At 33.7% G+C, this 22,463-nt stretch overlaps 1 protein-coding gene and 1 pseudogene across 2 annotated transcripts in view; both read right to left on the reverse strand.

The window, feature by feature from the left end:
* The window catches only part of PIK3C2G (phosphatidylinositol-4-phosphate 3-kinase catalytic subunit type 2 gamma), a 408,211-nt gene that overhangs the window by 362,179 nt on the left and 23,569 nt on the right, over window positions 1-22,463 (reverse strand). The window contains exons 3-5 of the mRNA XM_033222744.1: window positions 21,829-21,911; window positions 17,741-17,898; window positions 14,719-14,833 (exon numbers count right to left, since the gene is read on the reverse strand). Coding sequence (XP_033078635.1) covers window positions 14,719-14,833; window positions 17,741-17,898; window positions 21,829-21,911 — 356 coding nt within the window. The remainder of the gene's footprint in view (window positions 1-14,718; window positions 14,834-17,740; window positions 17,899-21,828; window positions 21,912-22,463) is intronic.
* LOC117090432 lies at window positions 5,205-6,230 on the reverse strand (annotated as a pseudogene). The gene has a single exon (XR_004440003.1). The product of XR_004440003.1 is annotated as a dnaJ homolog subfamily C member 8-like (transcript).

Consider the following 22,463-nt stretch of genomic DNA (forward strand, 5'->3'; position numbering starts at 1 on the left):
TATACATCTGTCCTATTAGTTCTGTCCCTCTAGAGAACACTTACTAATACATCTAGTATATACAAATTACAGAGAAACAATGAATGTTTTTAGTATATATTTCATGTAGTATTTGATACATATTTATACTAAAGGTGTGTGTGTATATATATATGTATATATATACCTTTAATATAACTATGCATAATATAATACATGAAACATATACTAAAAATATCTATGACTTTGAAATACAACTGAATAGCCTGTATTTTTATTTGCTACATCTGCCAGTTTTACTGCTTTCAAAAACTAGGTCTTAGCTCTTTCCTTACCTTTGCTTCATTGTGTATGTCCTCGTGTGTTTGTGTGTCTGTATGTGTGTGTGTATGATGGAGTCTGGCACCATAATTATTAGATTTGGGTTAATAACAGATGTTGAAAAAGTGTTTTTTCTCTATAATTTTTTTTCAGATTATATTATAGGAATATATTCTCATGGGATACATCCAAATTGTACTCAACTCTACAAAATAAAAGAGATAAGAAAAATTCTTCCCTTTCCCCTTTTCTGGAAAAATAATTACCAAGAGCTTATTACACTTTCTTTGTAGGCTGAAATAAATAGGCAACACACATATTTCTGTTATAAATGAGAGAATCTTATTTTAGTCATGTCTCTAGTCTATAAACTCCTTTTAATTCATTTTTGGGACTTTGACTTTTAATCAGAAAAGTCTCAGCTATCCAAGACATAGTAATGCCCTCTGCTATATTACTTTAGGTTTATATTAACTATATTTTTTCTTTTAGAATTATTTCCCTTCATGTGTTGGAATTATTTGAGCCATTTTTGAGTCTCTTCTTTCTCTATTTATCTTTAGAGGCTTGAGATTCATAAACATATTTTTACTTTCTGGTGGTTGCCTTTTTTAAAGAAAATGAAACATATCTTAAAGCTTTTCTACGGTAATCTCAATTTAATTACTATGTGACAGATACTCGGAAATAAAATTTAGAGCTTAATATGACATCAATTCAGTTCTCTCTTAGAACCTTACAACTGCTCAAGTAGAGATCACTTCAAATATTAGTTCCAGATTCTTTTATCACTTACTTGATGAAATATAAAAAGTAATAGATTCATTGATCAAAAAAGTTAAAGCTGGGAATTATAAAGAAGACACATATCTTAAAAATAGTTTATTTTTAAACTAAACATAACTAAATAGCCTCTCACTAGCCAAAGTTCTGATATTAGCATCAAGTCTTTGCTATTGGATGAAGGGTCAGTTGATAACAATTTTGTGTCATCTTTCTGATATAAAACAAATCTATAAATAATTATCTTTAATTGCCTATTCTACTTTCTTAAATGTGGAGCAATATCTTAGAGTCAAAGAACAACTTGAATGGAAAATCACTTTAGATTTTTATAGTTATTTTTCTAGTTTAAGTTGTTTCCTCTACATTGAATTCAGCAACAATAGATTTTAATGGCTCTCCTTTATTAATTATCTTTTAAAATTTTTAACTCAATTTTCATAGAAACACTGACTTTCTTTGTTCACTCATATTTCATCACTCTGTAAATACTTCATTTGCTTACCTAAATAAAATAACAATAGAACTGGCATAAAAATGTTCAGGAATAAACACAACTGACTCTAGGTACATTTACAACTCAACTTACAGAAGCAAAAGTGCATGGGCATAATATACTTTACAGTAAACTATTATGCTAGAGAAGCAGTTCTCCAAGTGTTGTCTACAAAACCCTGGAGCTACAAGAGACACTTCCCGGGTGTACATGCACTTGTAGGAAATAAAAATCAGTGTCACTTAAAAATATCCTAGATAAAATGGTAAAAAATATTAATTTTGTTAAATCCACTCAATCATGATAGTGCAACAGACTGAAGGGAAAAGCAGTCAATGGTCTTAATTAAACCAGACATTTAAAAGATTTCTAAACACATAACAATGCTACATTCCTCGCAAATTATTTTTGTTTTGCAATATATAGTATCTATAATAAAAATATTTTATGTGTATTTACATATAAGTTTATCATTATTTTTAATCCAAATAATAAATGTGTACTTAAAAAATTTCTCAATTATAATTTCCAACATGGTAAATATTGATAGACAAAGTCCACAAAAATTCTTTTTGGGGTACTCAAAGGATTCTGAGACCAAAATGTTTGATAGCTACTCTTCTAGAACAAACAATGAATTATGGGCCTTAATCATTCTGTTTTGCAAAGGACATAAAGAATGTTAATCCAGCAAGTGAAGCAAGCAGAGATAGATAAAGGAGCCTCTACTAATATCTTTCTTTTTTTTTTTAACTATATTTTAGAACTTTTTAAGTAATTATGTTAACCATTGATCTGTATTCCATAGGGCTTCATTGTTTATTTTGCTGAAGTACATCTTTAAATAATTTTTAGAGAGATAATTTATGGACGTAAAATGTTTTTATTTCTGAAAATGTCTATTTTTACATTGTCCTTGAATGCTGGCTTATTGTTAGTTCTAGAATTCTAGGTCAAATTATTTTCATAAAATAATGTTGTACTAGAATTATCAGTTAAGATTAAATCTCTGCTGTTGTTTAAAGGACATAGAGTTTCCATCACACTTTTTAAGAGCTGTGAACTACTCCTTTTACCACTGTATGTGGCAAGACCACAATTTTGATCAGTTTGTGTTTAACGATCTAGAGCTATCCTGTCTAGTATAGTGGTTAGTGAATACAAGCAGCTACTAATCACTTGCAATGAGGCGACTTTTAATTAAGAAATGCTATAAGCATAAAATACACACTAGATTTTCAAGACTTGTCATATTAAATAATGTGAAACATCTCAATGATTTTATTTTGATTACACGTTAAAATGATAATATTTGAGGTACATTGAGTTAAAGAAACTATACTATTAAAATTTATTTCCACCTGTTTCTTTGTATATATTTTTTCATTGTGTCTAGTAGAAAATTTAAAACTCTTAAGTGGCCTATATGATAATTTTGTCGAATGGTGCTATCTAGAGAAAATGAAAAAGAAAAGAGAGAAAAAGCAAAAAAGAATCGAAAGAAGGGTGGGAATTTAATAAGTGAAATAAAAAATGAATTTTTGTTGGAGAATTCTAGATATCAGAAAAGATAAGAAGAAAAGTTACCATACCAAGAGAAAGAGAAATGAAAGGCATGGACCCTAAGGTGGGTAATGTGGAGAAAAGGGTTGCGCTCTAAGAACAGGCCATATTGGGAATTACAATGCTTATAGTATGAGCACAGGAATTATTCATTTGAGGTTGTACACACCAGGTGTTTTTCTCAATCTGGTTACAAGCCAAATACGAGCACTACCTATGTTTTATTTAATAATCATCTATGAAGCTTCGGTTGTTAAACGAACTGAATGTCTATGATACAATAAAAAGTTTAGGCTTTTTCTTCCCATATCCTAGGAAATCAAACTTTCTGTATATTAATTATTTATTCTCTCTACACATATTTGATTCCATCTATCTGCTGGTTACTATCTTAGGAATTATTATGAGTATACTTGTCATTTAAAATGAACACTGAGAGGCTGAATTCTTGCACATAATTACCCTTATTTCCTATTCCTAAATAGCTCATGTTATTTTAGAGTATTTCTGAGGAAATATGTTTATGTAAAGAGAGATTAATGATCTTAACACCAAAAAATAGTAAGTACTCAAATTTGTCTTATGAGCAAGAAAGCATCCTAAATAACATTCAAACTATGAATATTGATTCTCATTGCCCTAGCCGCTCCTTGTAAACCCACATTTGAAAGCGATGCTCTTTTGTTGGAATAAATACCTACCCTTATTTTATATAATTTGAATTAAGCTAAGATGTTCTTTATTCTTACATGCAAGAAGTAGTCACAGAGGTGTATTGTGAAATATTAAACTCATGTATAGAAAATAAACTATTTCGATTTGATTTTGTAAATATTGAAAACAAGGATTGCTGACAGCTTCTGAAGGTATTTAAGAAAACTCAGTAACTAAGCTGGACTTAAAATCTTTGGGATAACTAAGTCAGGAATGTAAGGTGAATATAACAAAATATTAAAATAATATTAGTATTATAGTACTACTCAGCATATTTTTCAGATAGCTATGTGTATGTGCATACATTTGGCACATGTACACACATTTGGTATGTGTCCCTTGAAAATTTCTACATTGTTAAATCTGCCATATCCTTAATTTGAGTAAACTGGTCTTTGCAACTAATAAAATAGCCATGTATTTTGTGCTCAAAGTGGTATTTGGAGCTGACTCAGCATAGACAAAGATCAATATGTTGTTTCACTAAACCAGAGCTCCTGAGTTTATTGTTATTTTGCCTTCGGGAGAGCTATGAATAGGAAAAGTCAAACTTTATGACTTGGAGAGATAAGAATAGGTTCAGTCCTAAAACTAGGGCTTTTAGGCATGAGGTGGTTAGTAGAGAAGAGTCAAGCTTTTGAACAAAAATCCTGTATGGGACATAAATTGATACCAGCAGCTAATACTCAAGAGGGATTTGGACCAAGGAGATCTGAAACTTTATACTCAAATGCACTATTTTTCTTAAGACTTCCCACAAGTCTATGAAAAGGCAACTATCCCTCATGCCTCCTCACTCAAATATGGTTATTTTTCTTCATACATATAGTATATATGCATTTCTTAAAATTCAAAAAATTGAACATTCTGCAAAGAATTTATTATTTTGGGGGGGTATAAAAATTTATTATACATAAAGAATATTACCACTAACAAATGCAGACAGGATAGGACATGGTACTGGGTGGAGGACGGCTAGATCTTTGGAAAGTGAAAGGTTTGGGTGGCGTGGGCTTCATGCCACGCTGATCGGTCAGTAGACGAGGGCACATGCCAAACACCATAGAGCATCAGGGCATCAGATGCCGCTCTGTGTACCCACAAGTGTTCCCTGTCTCATCTGGGCCTTCGAAGGGAGCACACCCAGAAGCGAGCAACTGAAGTGAAGGGGCTTCCTAAGGTGCCCCTTCCAGGCTTGTCTCTGAAGTCACAGCAACACCATTTTAAGCAATATGTTAAATCGGATGATTTCCACAAACTATCCACGAAGTTTCTAACCATCACAATTCAGTGAAGTACAAAACACTGAGTTACAGGCTGTGGGAAGAGAAGGCAGCACCAATGGAGGCACCTTCTAATCCTGGTTGTTCTAGGGGCAGGGAGAGGGGAAGGTCGTTTTTTAAACCAAGCCCCTCATTTCAATGTACAAAAGAATTACTCTGATCAATATTAAATTGCATTGAAAACAAAATGGACTAAAAAGCAAATTCTACTCTATGTTGGGGTGGAAGTGGGAGGAGAGAATGAGTCCTTCGAAGCAGGAAGGGAGATAGCAGGGGGAAGGTTCTGTGCCTGTGACCCCAGCTGGTCACTCAGGCTGCTACATTTTTACTTTTGGTGGTTTCAGGAAGGTCCGATTTTTCTTCTCTTTCTTCTCCTTTGTATTGGCTTGGAAGTTTCGCCAGCTGTCCACACGACCATCTCGATTTTCCTCAAAGTTTTTCTGCCACTCTCTTTCCCGTTTGGCTTTTTCTTGAGCTTCAATCTCTTCTTCGCTTTGTCGTTTCCTTTCATGCATCTTTTTGCCTTCTCTCTCTTTCCTTTTAATTTCCAGCTCAGCAGAGTTTCATTGTCTGTTCATATACAGCTTGTTTGAACAGTTCAGGATCATCCTCCTCTACAATTGCAGGTTTTCCTTCCTTCTTTCATTGTTTTTTTCGCTCTTTCACAGCGTGTTCCACGTATTCTTTTCCTGCCTGAATGACATCCAGGGCCCTCTTCTTTTGCTCCTGATGCAGTAGCAACTTGTAAGCGTTGTCCACAGCTTCAAAAGCCTTTTGTGCTCTGTCAGCATCATCTTGATTTTTGTCAGGATGCACCAAGATGGATAACTGCCGAAACCTCTTTTTTGTTTCCTCATCTGTAACTTCAGAATCTATCTGAAGAACCCCAAATGGGTTCAAATTGAAGTAAGAGGCACCAGGAGGGTCAGTCTTTCAATCCGATTTTTCGATGTTAGAACCGAGTCTCTCTTCTCTATGTGTTTCACCTCACTGTAGAAGGTCATAAAGGCTTCCTCGGTGCTGCCTCCGCTGCCCGAAGTCCGACTCTCTCCTGAAGCCGCCATTTCCCCGGCCCAGCCACCAAGTTATTTTTTTTTTTAATCTGGAGAAAAGTTTTACAACAACTCTCAAGTTTGCAATGCTCTCCCTACTAAGTTACAGCAGTCACAAAAGACAAGTAGTAACATAACTATATAAATGAAGTTACTAAGAAAGTCAGTAAAAAAAAGTAACAGTGGTGAAACTGTCACTTTGTATCTTTCACAAAAAACATACACTAAGTCCCAAGGAGCTCTTTTTGTGGGGGGTATGGTATGCGAAATTTATGACATAGTCATTATACCAGGAGATCAAATATGCAGATTTCATTCTATCCTAAAGTTTTATTATTGTTTTTGCCCACAAAATCTCCAGCAGAGAAATATCCTACTACAGACTTTACAAATAAAAAACAATACATGAGCAATGTTTTGTCTTATTAATGTGATTTCAGCTAATTTGAAGTAATATGTAATTCAAAAGTTCTTTAATCACTTTATTTTATTTAAGAAAAACAGAGAATTGGGTCATTTAAACTTTTATTAATTCAAAATTGGGAAGATTTAATAATTCTTAGCTTCTAAAACTAGACAGTGCTTTTGGGTAACAAAAATAATGTGACAGCTACATTTTGGTATTATATATCTACAATAATATTAAATTATGTACCTACATTCACATGTAATTTGCCATATCTTCTTGGAACACTCATGCAACAGCTTTGAGATTCCTTTGACCAAGTTTATTAGTTGATGATGCTTGTGCAATTCAGCTTTTTAAAAAACTTGGGGCTGAAATATGCTATCATTTTTACAAGTAGCTTTTAATAATAATAAACTTTACTTAGCACAAGGTCTTTCTTTGGGATTTCACTCTCAAGTGAAGGTATATATCTACATATGAGGACATTTGTTCTAGCACAGAGTTATTGAATTAAAACCAAATGCAAGTTGTATGGTGTGTTATTTTTGTGGTCATTAGCTATTTACTGCAGAGGTAAACCAAAGTTAATTATAGAATATTAGGTAAAGCACTATGAAGGAGATTAAAAAAGAAATTAAAGTCATTCAAGAAACTCTTATTGAATGATATATTAACAGAACACACTTTTTTACTGTGTGTGAGATAGCTCAAAGTTATGATATGTTCCTTTCTATCCTCCCACAAGGTTCTGTGATTTTATAAGTGGAGGAGTAGAGTTATGTAAAAGAGAAATGCACTTTATCTCTTTCTTTGCTCAAAGTAAGTCTTAAAAGTTGGAATGAATTTTAATATTTTAAGTCTTAGGCTGTAACAAATTTGCTGGAAGTAATCAATTTGTTCAAGTTTGCTAAGTGAAATCGTTAATTTCACTGAGAAGAAAAAAGACTCTTCTTCCCCAGCAATATATACAATGCAGTTTTATTGCTAATGAGTATAATCTATTACTTCAAACTGTATGTATTATGACTTAGTCTTTCTCTCACTGGTAATTAATAGTTTTATTTTTACTCTGAGTACAAGACAATTTCAATTTATAATCAAATGTTTAATGAACAAATTAATATAACTTGGGTCGGGCGCGGTAGCTCACTCCCGCAATCCCAGCACTTTGGGAGGCCGAGGTGGGTGGATCAATAGAGGTCAGGTATTTGAGAACAGCCTGGCCAACATGGTGAAACGTCATCTCTACCAAAAATACAAAAATTAGCCGGGCATGATGGCACGCACATGTTGTCCCAGCTACTCAGAAGGCTGAGGCAGGAGAATTGCTTGAACCCAGGAGGCAGAGGTTTCAGTGAGACGAGATTGTGCCACTGCACTCCAGCCTGGGTGACAGAGTGAAGACTCCATCTCAAAGAAAAGAACAAATTAATATAAATTGTCATGAGATTAGTTAGAACTTTTTTTTAAAAAAATAGAAGTTTTTTGAAAAGGATTATTTTAGAATTTTAATTAAAAGAATTTAATTTTGTAAAACTATTTTTGTACTCTAATAAAAGGAATGCATCGTCTCTACTAGTCCCAGAGAGAAAAACAAGACTGTCAAGTAGATAGGAAGATCATTCTAATCAATGCTGGCAAGGATGTAGAGAAAAGGGAGCTCTTATACACTGTTGGTGGGAATGTAAATTACTACAACCATTATGGAAAATAGGATGGAGGTTTCGCAAAAGACTAAAATAAACTACCATGCAATTCAGGAATCCTACTAATGGGTATTTATTCAAAAGAAAGGAAATTAGTATACCAAAGGGATACCTGCACCTCCATGTTTGTTGAAATATGATTCACATTAGCCAAGATATGGAATCAACCTAAGTATTCATCAATGAATGAATAAATAAAGAAAATGTGGTATATATACACAATGGAATACTCTTCAATTATTTAAAAAAGAAAGCTGTCAATTGCAGCAACATGGATGGAACTAGAGGTCATTATGTTAAGTAAAAACAAGCCAAAATCTTCTCTTCTAGCTTTTTTGAATATACAATAATAGTTGTTAACTGTAGTCAAACTACTGTGCTCCCAAATACTGGAACTGATTCATTCTATCTAACTATATGTTTACATGTATTAACCCTCCTCTCTTCATCCTCTCCCCATCCCACACCCTTCCCAGCCTCATTACTATAATTCTACACTCTAACTCCATGAGATAACCATTTTTAGTTCCCACATATGAGTGACCCCCTTCTACAAAGAAATGATAAATGTTTGAGGTGGTGGATATTCTAAATATCTTGACTTGATCATTATACATTCTATGTAGATATTCAAATATCACATGTACCTCATGAATATTTACAGTGTATCAATAAGAAAATAAGTCATAAAAAGAAACCACAGCTGTAGAGAAAAAAGAAAATCACAGGAGTGGTTTTTTGGTTAGGATGGAGAAACAAATACCTGCACTCCTAGTAAATATTTGGCTAGAGAATAATAAGAGATAAAATTATGAAGCATTATACTTCATGCATTATCAATGTATTTATGAAGAAAAAACTCATGTGAGATGGTTACAAGTATAGGTGAAGGTGCAATTGTTACTCTGTAAAAAAGAGAGATGCAGGGACAGTCTAGGAAATAGTAGTTTCATTTTCTAGGACCTCATATTTGTGCTACATTCAATGGGAAAGAAAATATATAGTTCTCGTCCTTGAGCTCACTGGAAAAACTGACTGGGATCAAGCTATTGCATAAGAGTATGGACTCCTTTCTCCATGGTAATGAAATCGGGAGTTGAAGAACAGGAACATGATTAAAATTTTTAATTTTTTTTAATGAAACAGATGATTTCTTTTTTTCCTGTTATTTCTCATACTGCTAACAATTTTGTATTAAGCTTCCATGAACCTATGACAAAATTGATAGTTTCTGTTCTGATTCTTTAATTTGCTCTGTGTTCATTATATAGTGTATTATTTAAAATCAGACAGGGAGAGTGAGAGTAAGAAAGTGAGAGAGAGCAAGAAAATGAAAGGAGAATAAGAATGAGTGAGTCATGGGATATTTTAAACGAGAGAAAAGGTTTTATGATACTAAATTAAAATAAATGTTAAATAAGTTGCAAAAATAGTAGTTATATTTAAAGGCAAAGAATTAGGCAGAAAATTTAGAGGAATGGTACTACAGAGATGGACCGCCCCACCCCTCACTGTGGAGGTAGACAAGCATTGTACTGAGATAGAAGAGGAGGCTGGGACCTGTCTGTGTTGGCTGTAGGTAAATTTGTTTGTGCTGGGGGCTGCGTTGGGGCAGCTTGAAGTGGAAACTCAACATTGGTCTGAGTCTGAGGTGTCCCATTTGATACTGGGGCCTGGAACTGGCCCCGCTTCCTGTTTCCTTGGCTCTGTGGCAAGAGATTTCCATCTATATCATACTTACAGCAGCAAGTACTTGCCCAAAGTTTACCTTTATGACAACGCGGGCAAACAGTAACAGGAGCATTTGGCTGTGTTTTTGAGCCGGCTAGTCCACTTTTAACTTTTTAACAGTGCGATTTTTTTGAGTATGACCAAGTTGACTGCAATTAAAGGAGGCTCTAAGAAAAGAATCAGTCGAGTCAGTATGATTGCCGTCCTTCATGGCCTGTGCCACATAATCGCTTTGTGGGTCTCCTATCCAATGCCTTCACAAGCTTTAATATATGCAGGCAACACCTCATGATCAGGTACATTTTGTCGTTGGATGGAACGCATGGCTGTCTTACACTCATGGTTCTCATTCTCAAAAGTTAACATATGAAGGAGAATACCCTGAGCATGCTCATCAGAGACAGATTTTTGAACAGCATCTTGTAATTTAGCCACAAAATCAGGACACAATTCATTGTGACCCTGTTTAACAGTAGTAAAAGACACAGGAGCTTGACCTGGGGTGCCTAATTTATCCCAAGCTCTCATACACACCTTTGTTACTTGTTCTGTGGCAAGAGCATCAAAACCTAATTGGGCAGGAGTATCAGAGTAATTATCAGAGCATGTGAGCTGAGCCTGAGTAATTAGAATGACATCAGCCTGATTTAGCTGAACCTGCAGACGGGCCTCCTCTGACCACCAGGTATGGAACTGTAAATGCTGAGATGGAGTTAGAACAGCTTTTGCCAAAAGGTCCCAGTCTAAAGGAAGCAAAATGACCTCAGTACAAAGAGTCTGTAATACCATCTTAACATATGGAGAAATAGGACCATACTGAGTACAAGCATCCTTGAATTCTTTTAAAAAGCTAAGACTGAGTGGCGCATATCAAAGCACTTGTACCCCTTGAGCATTAGGAGGTTCCAGGGCAACCAGATAAGCCCATGCCTCTAATCTACTTGTTTGTTTGTTGTGGCATAATAAGCACTGTATGGAAGTTTCAAGAACAGGGACATGAGACAGAGTAGGCATAGAAGTGACAGGAAAAGTATGTGTAGATAAGGGAAACTGAGGTTGAGGAGGTTGGACTGACTGGTATGAGAGTGTGAGAAAGGGTCATTGGGGGAGCAGAAGAGGCAGAAGCATAGTGGTGATCATTGATAAATGAAAAAGGAAATTTTGATTTGCTAGGAAAATTATCTTTCTTAATTTTCCAATGTTATAAGGTATAAACATCTTTATTAATTTGTTGATTAGATCTAGTTTTTATACCATGTACTGTTCTGGAAAAGAGGATAATTTTTGGAGAGTCTAAGTTCTTAAGTCATTATTCTTGACTTCTAATATATCAGTACTTGAAATGTGGACTGTAGACCAGCAGCATAGATATCAGCAGATGCTTGTTAGAAATGAAGAGCCTCAGGCCTCACCCAGACCAACTGAAATCAGAATTCTTTTTCTAACAAGATCCTCAGGTGACACTTTAAAGTTTGAGAACACTGTGTTAATATCAGAATAATTGTGAAACTTCTATATGCATTATCTGGGTTCATAGTCATATTTATTTACATTTCCCCCTTTTCAGGATTTTAATGTATTACCTCACTAACCCTGAGAAATATAGGGTCTTAACTAATACACCGATATAACCCTGCTATGTTTGTAGTTATATGTTTCATGATCTATTTGACCATTATTTTGAAGTATTATCAGAAAATTAGCACTTTCCCCAGCCGAATACTTCAAAGGAAGTATAATTCTGTAAGTTTTAGAGTCTAAATTTTTACTTATTGCACTGTTAACTTATTACATGCTACCTGTGTTCTCTGTATAAAGAACTTTATGAACAGATTTCCAAGTCTTTAAGGACATATATGTTAGACAAATTACATAGGAATATACTAAAAGTAATATTTGAATGATTAATATATATTCCTTTATATACTAGAAAAAACAGTAATAAATATTCTGCACATTAAGTTCTATCAATACAAGTAGGCTATTACTCTTCAATAATATGCAAATCCTTGATATACACAAATGTTTCAATGTCCATTAGGGAATAAATGACTATATTTAACATACATTAACATTTGGTAACTTTTCTATCTTAATAAAACCCAATTAAAGAAATTTTAATATGATTAAATGACTATGAAAACATTAAAATGTATATTTATCAGTTAAATATTGAGCCATCTATTTATGAATAACTTACCTATTTAAAACAGTGGTTAAATCAAGGTATGTACATTTTCTCCACATTATACTTTTCCAGATTTCTATCTCTTTAATACAATTGCTTTCTGGATGATATTTCCTACTGCTAAAACTTAATGCAAATATTTGACAATGTTTTGCTCTTTGGATCTAACGTTTTGGCACCAAGAAAAGTCCAGATGTACATGTGGAAAACTGCACATTCAAAAGATGAGTTTTAATGAGTAATCAATATAAGGTTAAATTTGCTAAAATACTTTCCTGTGCTCATTGGATTTACTGTCAAAATCGTATGCTGGGAGAAGGTGGCAGACCAGTGACTAAGTGTGTTAATAAGTTCAAATAAAAAAGGAAAAGGGAATATCTGTGAACTTAGTGCAACAAAATATATGTAATTTCATATAAATATTTATTTTTTTAACGTATCATTATTATAAAATAATAATTATAAAAATGTTATTGAAATATTTTAATATATTTTGTTATTAAAATAATAAAATATTATTTTCCCACAATAAAGAAAATCATTAGTCTTAAAAGACATTCACTGTTAACATTACACAATAAACAACTGGATTTACTAATAAGAATGTCATCAAATTTATCAAACTTCCCAAAAGATAATTTCAAGCACATTCATGATGGAACAATGACAATGACAATGAGAATTTCAAAAGAAATACGTTTTTAATTCCATGAGATGGTTTTCAATCTTTAGATACTTGTAGAGATGCAAAGGGGATATATAAATAGGAATCTACTGTATTAAACATTTTAGTGTTTAATACTTTACTGTTTAGAATAACTATACAATACCAGCAGAGAAATATTTGTTTTCTTAAAGCTATATTATCTGCTCAAGGCTGGTCTGTAGGAATTTCAGGCAAATAGTTATTTTGGTAAACTAAAAGATGATTTTTATATCAAATAAGTATTTGAAGTTGATATACATGAGAACAGACTTTTCCAATTGTTTTTAATGAGCTGCCTCAACAAAGAAATGGTGTTTTAGAACTAACTCTTCTATAAAAAGTAAGTTATAATGCTTATACTTAAGGCCCCTGTGATTTTAAAAAATCAGTATTTAATCAACATACAAGTATTATTATAACCAAAAAAGTACTTATCACCAAAGAATTTATTTACTTAGCTGTGATCAGTTCTTTTTTTTTTTTTTTAGGCTTTAAGTCCTCACTTTATTTATTTATTTTTTTTTATTATACTTTAAGTTCTAGGGTACATGTGCATAACGTTTATATCATGTATAACTCCCCAATGCAATCCCTCCCTCCTCCCCCCTCCCCCTGATAGGCCCCAGTGTGTGATGTTCCCCTTCCCGAGTCCAAGTGATCTCATTGTTCAGTTCCCACCTATAAGTGAGAACATGCGGTGTTTGGTTTTCTGTTCTTGTGATAGTTTGCTAAGAATGATGGTTTCCAGCTGCATCCATGTCCCTACAAAGGACGCAAACTCATCCTTTTTGATGGCTGCATAGTATTCCATGGTGTATATGTGCCACATTTTCTTAATCCAGTCTGTCACAGATGGACATTTGGGTTGATTCCAAGTCTTTGCTATTGTGAATAGTGCCGCAATAAACATACGTGTGCATGTGTCTTTGTAGTAGAGTAATTTATAATTCTTTGGGTATATACCCAGTAGTGGGATGGCTGGGTCATATGGTACATCTAGTTCTAGATCCTTGAGGAATCGCCATACTGTTTTCCATAATGGTTGAACTAGTTGACAATCCCACCAACAGTGTAAAAGTGTTCCTATTTCTCCACATCCTCTCCAACATCTGTTGTTTCCTGACTTCTTAATGATTGCCATTCTAACTGATGTGAGATGGTATCTCATTGTGGTTTTGATTTGCATTTCTCTGATGGCGAGTAATGATGAGCATTTTTTCATGTGTCTGTTGGCTGTATGGATGTCTTCTTTTCAGAATGGGAGAAAATTTTTGCAACCTACTCATCTGACAAAGGGCTAATATCCAGAATCTACAAAGAACTCAAACAAATATACAAGAAAAAAAAAAACAAACAACCCCATCAAAAAGTGGGGAAAGGATATGAACAGACATTTCTCAAAAGCTGTGATCAGTTCTAATAAGCTTTATTACAGGTAGGATGAGCAACGTGTCCTAGTTTGGGACTTTACTGGTTTCAAAGCTGAAATTCCCACATCCTGAGAGCTACCTCAATTCTAAGCAACCTGGAATGGTTGGTCACCCTAGTCACAGGTCATTTAAATATTTGTTTTCATAAATAGTCATAAAACAAAATAAAGTCAAGAATAAGACTGTTAATATGATTTAGAAAATTTCAAATTGACTGCAAAGGGGGTAAAATTGATGTAATTATGCTGATTATAAGACTATAATGTCTGCATAACGTCTGTTTAAAACAAAACCAAAACAAGTGGTAACTTAATATTTATAGATTATAACATAATCAAAATTGTATAAAATACTTACTTTTGTAAAAATTCTTCAGAGCCACATACATTTAGAATATGATCTTTGGGCAGTAACTGGTCATTTGTACAAAAATGCAGAATTTCTGCAATTAGATCTTTGACGAGATAGTTAGCTAAAGGCAAAGAATAATAATAAAAGTCAATAAAAGTGTATCATACTGACTAAGAAAAGTTTTTGAGCACAAAATATGACCAACACAGTACGAAGGATTGTAACTGTCTAGCTTCATCAAGGGGAATTAAACTGAGATTCATCTCACTTATCAGTTTGGTTAGATTTAAAGATATTTGGGGAAAATGTTGATTGCAATTCCTTCAATCAGTTCGGTATTCATGTAATATAACAAAGCTAGGTATTGTGTTTCTCATGTTAAAGCCCTTGGTACACTGCAGTTCTGCATCAAAATCTACTGCAGTTTCCCTTAGGGACTTCGGAAATACACTCAGGAACTTGAGTATAGCCAGGCAAAAGTTCCAGGGGGTGCTTTATTCTTTCCATTTTTCAACCTAAGTGAGATGTATTGCTCCTTCTTAGGGTATCAGCATGATAAAAGGATTCTGAATTAACTGGAATATTTTCAGGGCATTTATACTAGTTAATATTCATATTCATGCCATGACATTAAGACAATTCTGTGATGATTGAGATGTTCTTATCAATGTTCTGTCACTGAGACATGGAAATAATATAGACTTTTCATTTTTTAGTTGATCTATGTGAATAAGTTATTTTGCTTTTTTGACCTAGTTTCCTCATCTGTTAAATAGGGTTTATAATAGCATGATTTATTTTTCTCAAGAATCTGGTGCGAAGTTATCATAAAAAAAAATAGACAAATATGGTCAGTAAATGTAAAAGTGTTATGCAGGTTATATTCACTCTGGAATATAATGTTAGTATTAATATTAATAATAGCTATATTTTACTAAGCAATTACTCTATTAAGTTCTTTACACGTAATTTCTTGATTATTGTACCTTTTACATAGGTATTATATCCCAAGTTTCAAAGATGAATTGACGGATTTTCAGGAAAGCTATGCAAATTTGTAGAGAATACACAGTTAGTGTTAAGTATCACACTTAAACAATATCGGTTTACTCCAAGGTCTGTGCCCTTAATGACTCCAAGTCTCCACAATTGGTTGTTCTCTAGACTCTAAACAAGATCAGTCAGACTCCAAAGCCACCGTTGGTTCTTATTCCTTTGTCATGTAGTAATTACTCCAGGTTCTATCTTGAACAGCTATATTGTAGAAACTTTAATGAATATCTGCTCTTTCTCTCTCTCCACCTTTTTCTTTAGAACTCAAAATGTAGACATGCTATAGGGTAAAGTCATTTGTCTTCTCATGTTCACATACCATAATCTCCCCTTTTAAGCTCTTACATGAACATGCTATTTAATAGTGGCCAGCAACTGAAGACAACATGACCCAACCTTTGGTCCTTCTGACTGGATCAAAGTGCAGCACCATTGATCTTGGCTGAATAATCAGAATCTGGCTTTTAGGAACTGGGAGTTGGATCCCATAGAGATACAGAACTGTCTGTAGATAGCTAGCCTAGTAGCTTGGCTTCCCACTTGTTTTGGATAAGCAAAGGATATGAGTGACCAGAGAGTGAGAGACATATGAGAAGCAATTATATGAAATGAAATAAGATGCATACAGGAATTTTGGGCTGCTTGGCTATTTGTTTTTCATATATTCCTAATTGTCTGCTGAAATTTATACACTTGAATTCTATAATAAATCCATATATGTATATATGTGTGTGTGTGTGTATATATATATATATATATTTTTTTTTTTTTTAAATTAAGTTTCGCTCTTGTTGCCCAGGCTGGAGTACAATGGTGCGATCTCGGCTCACCACAACCTCCACCTCCCGGGTTCAAGCGATTCTCCTGCCTCAGCTCCCCTAGTAGCTGAGATTACATGCATGTGCCAGCACGCCTGGCGAAGTTTTTGTATTTTTAGTAGAGACAGGGCTTCTCCATGTTGGTCAGGCTGATCTTGAACTCCCGACCCCAGAGGATCCACCTGCCTCGCCCTCCCAAAGTGATGGGATTATAGGCATGAACCATTGTGACCAGCCCCTATATTCTTTAAAAACATTTTTTTTTTTTTTTTTTTTTGGTTAAGCTAGCAGGAATTGGTTTCTTTTCATTTCAAACCAAGAGGGTCTTGACTAATATACCAATATAATACTGCTATGTTTGCAGTCATCTGCATTAGCTCAGAACCTTGAATAGAGTAAGAAAGAAGCACAATAATAACAGTACTTAATAAATAAAATAATATATTTAATGGATCATTATGTGTCAGGAAATAGTTTCCTGTTAATATGTAGAAACTCACTTAATAGCAATCTAAATGTTTAAAGAGCTAATACTGTTTTGCAAAATAGTGGACTATAACAATGAAGTAAGGTACTAAAGAACTTTACAGATATTCTAAAACTTTAGAAAAGTAAAAATCCTTAGGCAAATTTGATAAAATATAAATTCCTGGATTTCTTCCCAGAAACTGAATCAATAGGTTTGCTAATTCTGATGGAGGTATGTTACACCATGCTACTAGATTCCTCATTATGGAAATAGAGATTCTGTGTAACAATGTCTATTCTACCTCACAATTTATTTATATTTCAAGGAAATATTTGTTCCTACTAGATAGAAGCAGCCATTTTTACTTTAATACCAGCTTTATCTAGAATCTTTTTGAAATTCATTTTTTTAATATATTAAAAACCTGCTGTACTTGCTATTAAGCATTTTATAGCAGGAAGATAAAATATTGTGGGGTGAGCTATGTGAAGATACTTCTTGAAGAAAATAGTTCTGCTTTCCTCCCTTAAATATTAACAAAAGGCTCCCTGATGTTTTCTTCTTATTTCACTTCAGGGAAAAACAGTAGCTAATATTATTTTTAAATCATTTCAGACTTTGAATTCAAGGCTACGTAGCCAGTACCAGCTTTGTAGAGATTTGTAGACTTATTTGCAAAGTTGCTTACCACATGGCATAAAATGAAGAGGCTGTGTTGAGTTATCAATAAAAATATGTATATTAAACTTGGTCTTAGAAAAGAGCTGATATGGAAATGCTGTAGTAGCGCTCCAGATCTTCCCAGAATTGAAATTAATGTCAGCTGCATGATATCTTTCTCTGATTCTGAAAAATATATGTTAAGAAAAATACTTAGGACAAGACCTACAAGACACAGTTTAAAACATATTGCTCACAATATAATCATAAGAAACTTCATGTAATGTTTTGCTATAAGACTTAAAACATGAAAGGAATCAGTAATTGATTTGTGGTGCAGTGCATCTAGCTAGTCCAGATTGGTAGACATTGCAATTATACCAAAAACAAGTGTAAAAGACTGTTCCTTAGGCTTTCCCAGGAGCATCTCATTTGAAATAATTAAGAATTCATTGTCATAACATGAAACGTGAGGATTCACTCTGAATATTATTACTTGCTTCATTTACATTGCTTTTAATGCCAGAGTTCTTCCTCTTAGATTTCTTTCACGCCTAATTTTGTCAAGCTGCAAGTCACTTGTTTTGATTTAGAAATTTTGGCAAATAAATTCTCTTGTTCTTGTCAAGTTTGTAAATACTATTCTTGTCTCTCCATTTTCTTTAAAATTTTTAGATACTACACAACTACTTGAATTTTACACAAATATTAGAGCCTAAAAGTAATTCTTATATTCTGAACAATTACATATAAATGAGTCAAAGAATTGCAAAAACAGTTTACTCTTGGAGCCAGAAACCTTGACTTTGGATCCTGGCACTTTCATTTAGTAACATTATGGCCAGAGGCAAGTTATTTGACTAGTTTTTTTGCACAAGTGATGATATTAATATCTACCTCAAAGGTTTACTGAGGTAGATGTTAGTATCTACATCAAAGGTTTTCTATTACAATAGAAAAGATATATAAAAGATTTACAGATTGTAAAGCAATATACACATGTAAAGTATAATGTCATTATATGTTACCATAGCTTGATTCTCTGTGATCAATGTTTTATGCCCACATGTAGAATATAACATGAAGATATTTTCAAGTAGCTATTTAAAATGTTTCTGAGGGTGAATATGAAGTCTTGTTTTTTTTTTATGTTAACTATGCTGACATCTAAACTTCATGATTCTCTTCCTAAATTGCAGAAACTGCAGTTAATTTTGCACAAACCTTATAGCTATTTGTGGAGCACCAATGCTTTATTCTCTAGAAACATCTTCTCCATGAGGGGCCTGGCAAATGAGTAAGGAAATACACATTCATCCAATGGCCTGGCGTGCATCCATATCCACTTGTGTTCTGGATCCCATCCCTTAGTTTCTGATTCAGTAGATCTGCGGAGGGTCTCCCAGACTTGTCCTACTAACAATTTCCCAAGTAAGCTGCTGCTGTTGCTGCTCTGGAACTGCAGTTTGAGAGCCACTGCTCAGAATGAGGACACGGGCCACTCTTCATTTTTATACTCTACCATTAAGGTCTAGAGTCCAGTTAGGGATTGAGGAGCCTTATGAATTGCATTTACCATATAATAAGACACTTCTCAATGCGTCCATGATTTCAGTTTCTACCATTTTAAGAAATTAAATTTAAAACACAAATTCATGATTCATTCTCTCCTAAACCTTTGCTGAGCATCTACCATGGGCCAGAAACTTCTTTCATATGCTGTGGCATGTTATCATATTTGTTACAAGAATATGGCATTTTTATTTGAAAGATGTGGCTTTAAAGTATGTTACAATGAGAAATCAAAGTTTTGGAGACCCTCTTTTGAAACAGCTCTCAAATTCCATTTGATCTTCTTTTGAATTAAGGGTGCTTGCCACATAGTAGGTCCTCAGACATACTTATTTTTGAGTAAATATCCTGTTGTGTACAAAATAATTATGCATGTATACATTTAATCATTTTATAAATATTTGCCAACAAACAAATTATTGAAAACAAGGAAAGAGTGTGTGAATATAACTTATGGCTTCTTTTCACTACTGTAAAGTTATTGTTTGGTGTATATTTTAGTTTTCATGACTCTTATGAAATAAACTATTTAGAAAAGTTATATTAAAGAGCTTGGAAAGTACACTATAAGTCATTGGAAAATCATCACATAAGGTATTCTGATGTCACTACTGCATCCACAAAAATATTTCATGTAAGAGTATGAAATTGTGTTTTAAAAAAGAGAGTTGCTGGAGGAGCTAATAATGTGGTCTGTGAGTAGAGTTATTCAGAAGAGTGATCTTAAAGTATTAAGACAGTTCTTTGCCATGCTTAGAAGGTAAAGTAAAAGTTAACTATATTTTAGAAGTAAAGTAGCAAGTTTATAGCTACACTTATCATATTGTGACAGCGAGTAGCTTATTCCTGAAAGAATAAATATTGATAACATTAAAGATCCTAATTTAGGAATCCTAAGTACTATTTCGAATTAGTTTCCCTTAAACTAGAGCAAGAAGTTAATTAAAGATTGAACATTTCCTTGAACTTGAGGTGATTTGTTTTTGCAAATTTGAGGTGAATGTTTTGTATTTTTGTGTGTAAGCCTTTCAATCCTTCTCATGGTTATAGGTTTTATGAGGCAGGGACCTTGCTTTTTTGTTTACTTGTTTATTTTAAATATGAGTATCTCCCATGCATGAGCTAGTTATTTACAATGAAATAGACTTTAAATTAATGACTAAATAAATGATTCAAACATTTAATTTCAAATAATCATTTGGTAGAAAGTGAAAGCTTATAAAACTGTATAGTTATTGTATTTCAGACAACAGCCAAAACTGAGTTAAAACCAAAGAATTAAAATATGAATGCCTTAGCTTTTTTTTTGATACGGAGTTTCCCTCTTGTCGCCCAGGCTAGAGTACAATGGCGCGATCTCAGCTCACTGCAACCTCCACCTCCCAGGTTCAAGTGATTCCCCTGCCTCAGCCTCCTGAGTAGCTGGGATTACAGGCTCCTGTCACCACGCCTGGCTAATTTTTGTATTTTTAGTAGAGACGAAGTTTCACCACGTTGGCCAGGCTGGTCTCAAACTCCTGACTTCAAGTGATCCACCCACCTGGGCCTCCCAAAGTGCTGGGATTATAGGCATGAGCCACCATGCCCTGCCTTTTATTTCTCTTTTTTGAGACAGGGTCTCACTCTGTCACCCAGGCTGGCGTGCAATGATGTGACAGCTCACTGCAAGCTCCACATCCCGGGTTCAAGTGGTTGTCCTGACTCAGCCTCCCAAGTATCTGGTGTTACAGGTGCACGCCATCACACCTGGTAATTTTTTTTTTCTTTTATATTTTTGGCAGAGACAGGGTCTCACCACTTTGGCCAGGCTGGTCTTGAACTCCTGGCCTCCAGTGATCCACCTGTCTTGGCCTCCCAAAGTTCTGGGATTACACGTACGTGAGCCACCATGACTGGTCGAATGCATTAGTTTTTCAAAACTTTCAGAAACCTTAGCAATAGAAGAGGTAGAACTATATAAATTTTAATTGCTAATAAGAAATTGGCCTTAAAAAAGGTGTCTATGTTTATATCATAAATTCATCTTTAGATTAACAAAATACCAGTGATTTTTTTGGAATATCTGCTAGTGATCAAATTCATTTCTCAATGAATTAACATACACGCATTTATTCAATATTCTGCCAATCCACTCAAGATAAGATTGAACTATAATGATTCTATATAGACTGCCCCAGGAAGGGAGGATAAATTTATGTTAATTTGGGGGTTAGCCAGAGGTGTTAGTCACTTATATCATTAAACAACAACAACAAAATTCATTGCAAACCAAACTACCAACAAACAAGTGCATGTCTGAATTTATAAAACATTTAACTTTAACCAAATTTTTAAGAGAAAAACATCTATTTGACTATAAACAACAAAAACATTAACAGAAGTTGATTAATGAACTAATTTGTCAAAAATTTGTGTGTGTGTGTGTGTTCTGAAATTACAGGACTTTGACTATTATATGCTAAATTAATCAGTTCAGTGATGTCAAAATACACAAATTTATTTAGGCACAAAAATTTCAAAGTTTAATGAAATACCAATACTCACTTTTTTACTTTGTTGCAAAAAGAGGCCAGACTGGTATTACTGCCTTGAGGTACTTCCACTAGCTGAATGGAACAACCTATTGACTTAAAATAAAAACTACTAAATTAATATAATTTGGTGAAGAGAAAATATTAAATAATTCTACAGTTTTATCCTGTCTTGAAGTTTCATTCAGATGTCATTTTTAAATTTTTTTTTAGATTTTTAAAAATTGAAGTAATATTTACATATAGAAAAATACATAGATCTTAAGTATATAATTTGAGTTTTGTAGAAGGCATAAAACTGTGCTATCAATAACCCAATGACAATATAGAACATTTCTTTCATTTTAGAAAATGTCCCCATATCTTTTTTATATAAATCTGCATATCTATTTGGTAACTACTGTTATTCAGATTTCTATCACCATAAATAAGGTATATGCGGTATTTTATTTGCAGCTTCTTGGTAATGATACACATATTTTAAAATTATTTCTGCTATCACACATATCAGTAGTTTATCATTGTTATTGCTGATTAGTAGTATTCCATTGTGTGACTGTTCCACAATTCGTTTAGTCATCTTCCTATTAATGAACCTCTGGGTTGGTTTTAGCTTTCTGGTATTGTAAAGAAAACTATTAATGCTCA

The sequence above is a fragment of the Trachypithecus francoisi genome, unplaced genomic scaffold, assembly GCF_009764315.1.
Source record: "Trachypithecus francoisi isolate TF-2019V2 unplaced genomic scaffold, Tfra_2.0 Lachesis_group11, whole genome shotgun sequence".
NCBI lineage: Eukaryota > Metazoa > Chordata > Mammalia > Primates > Cercopithecidae > Trachypithecus > Trachypithecus francoisi.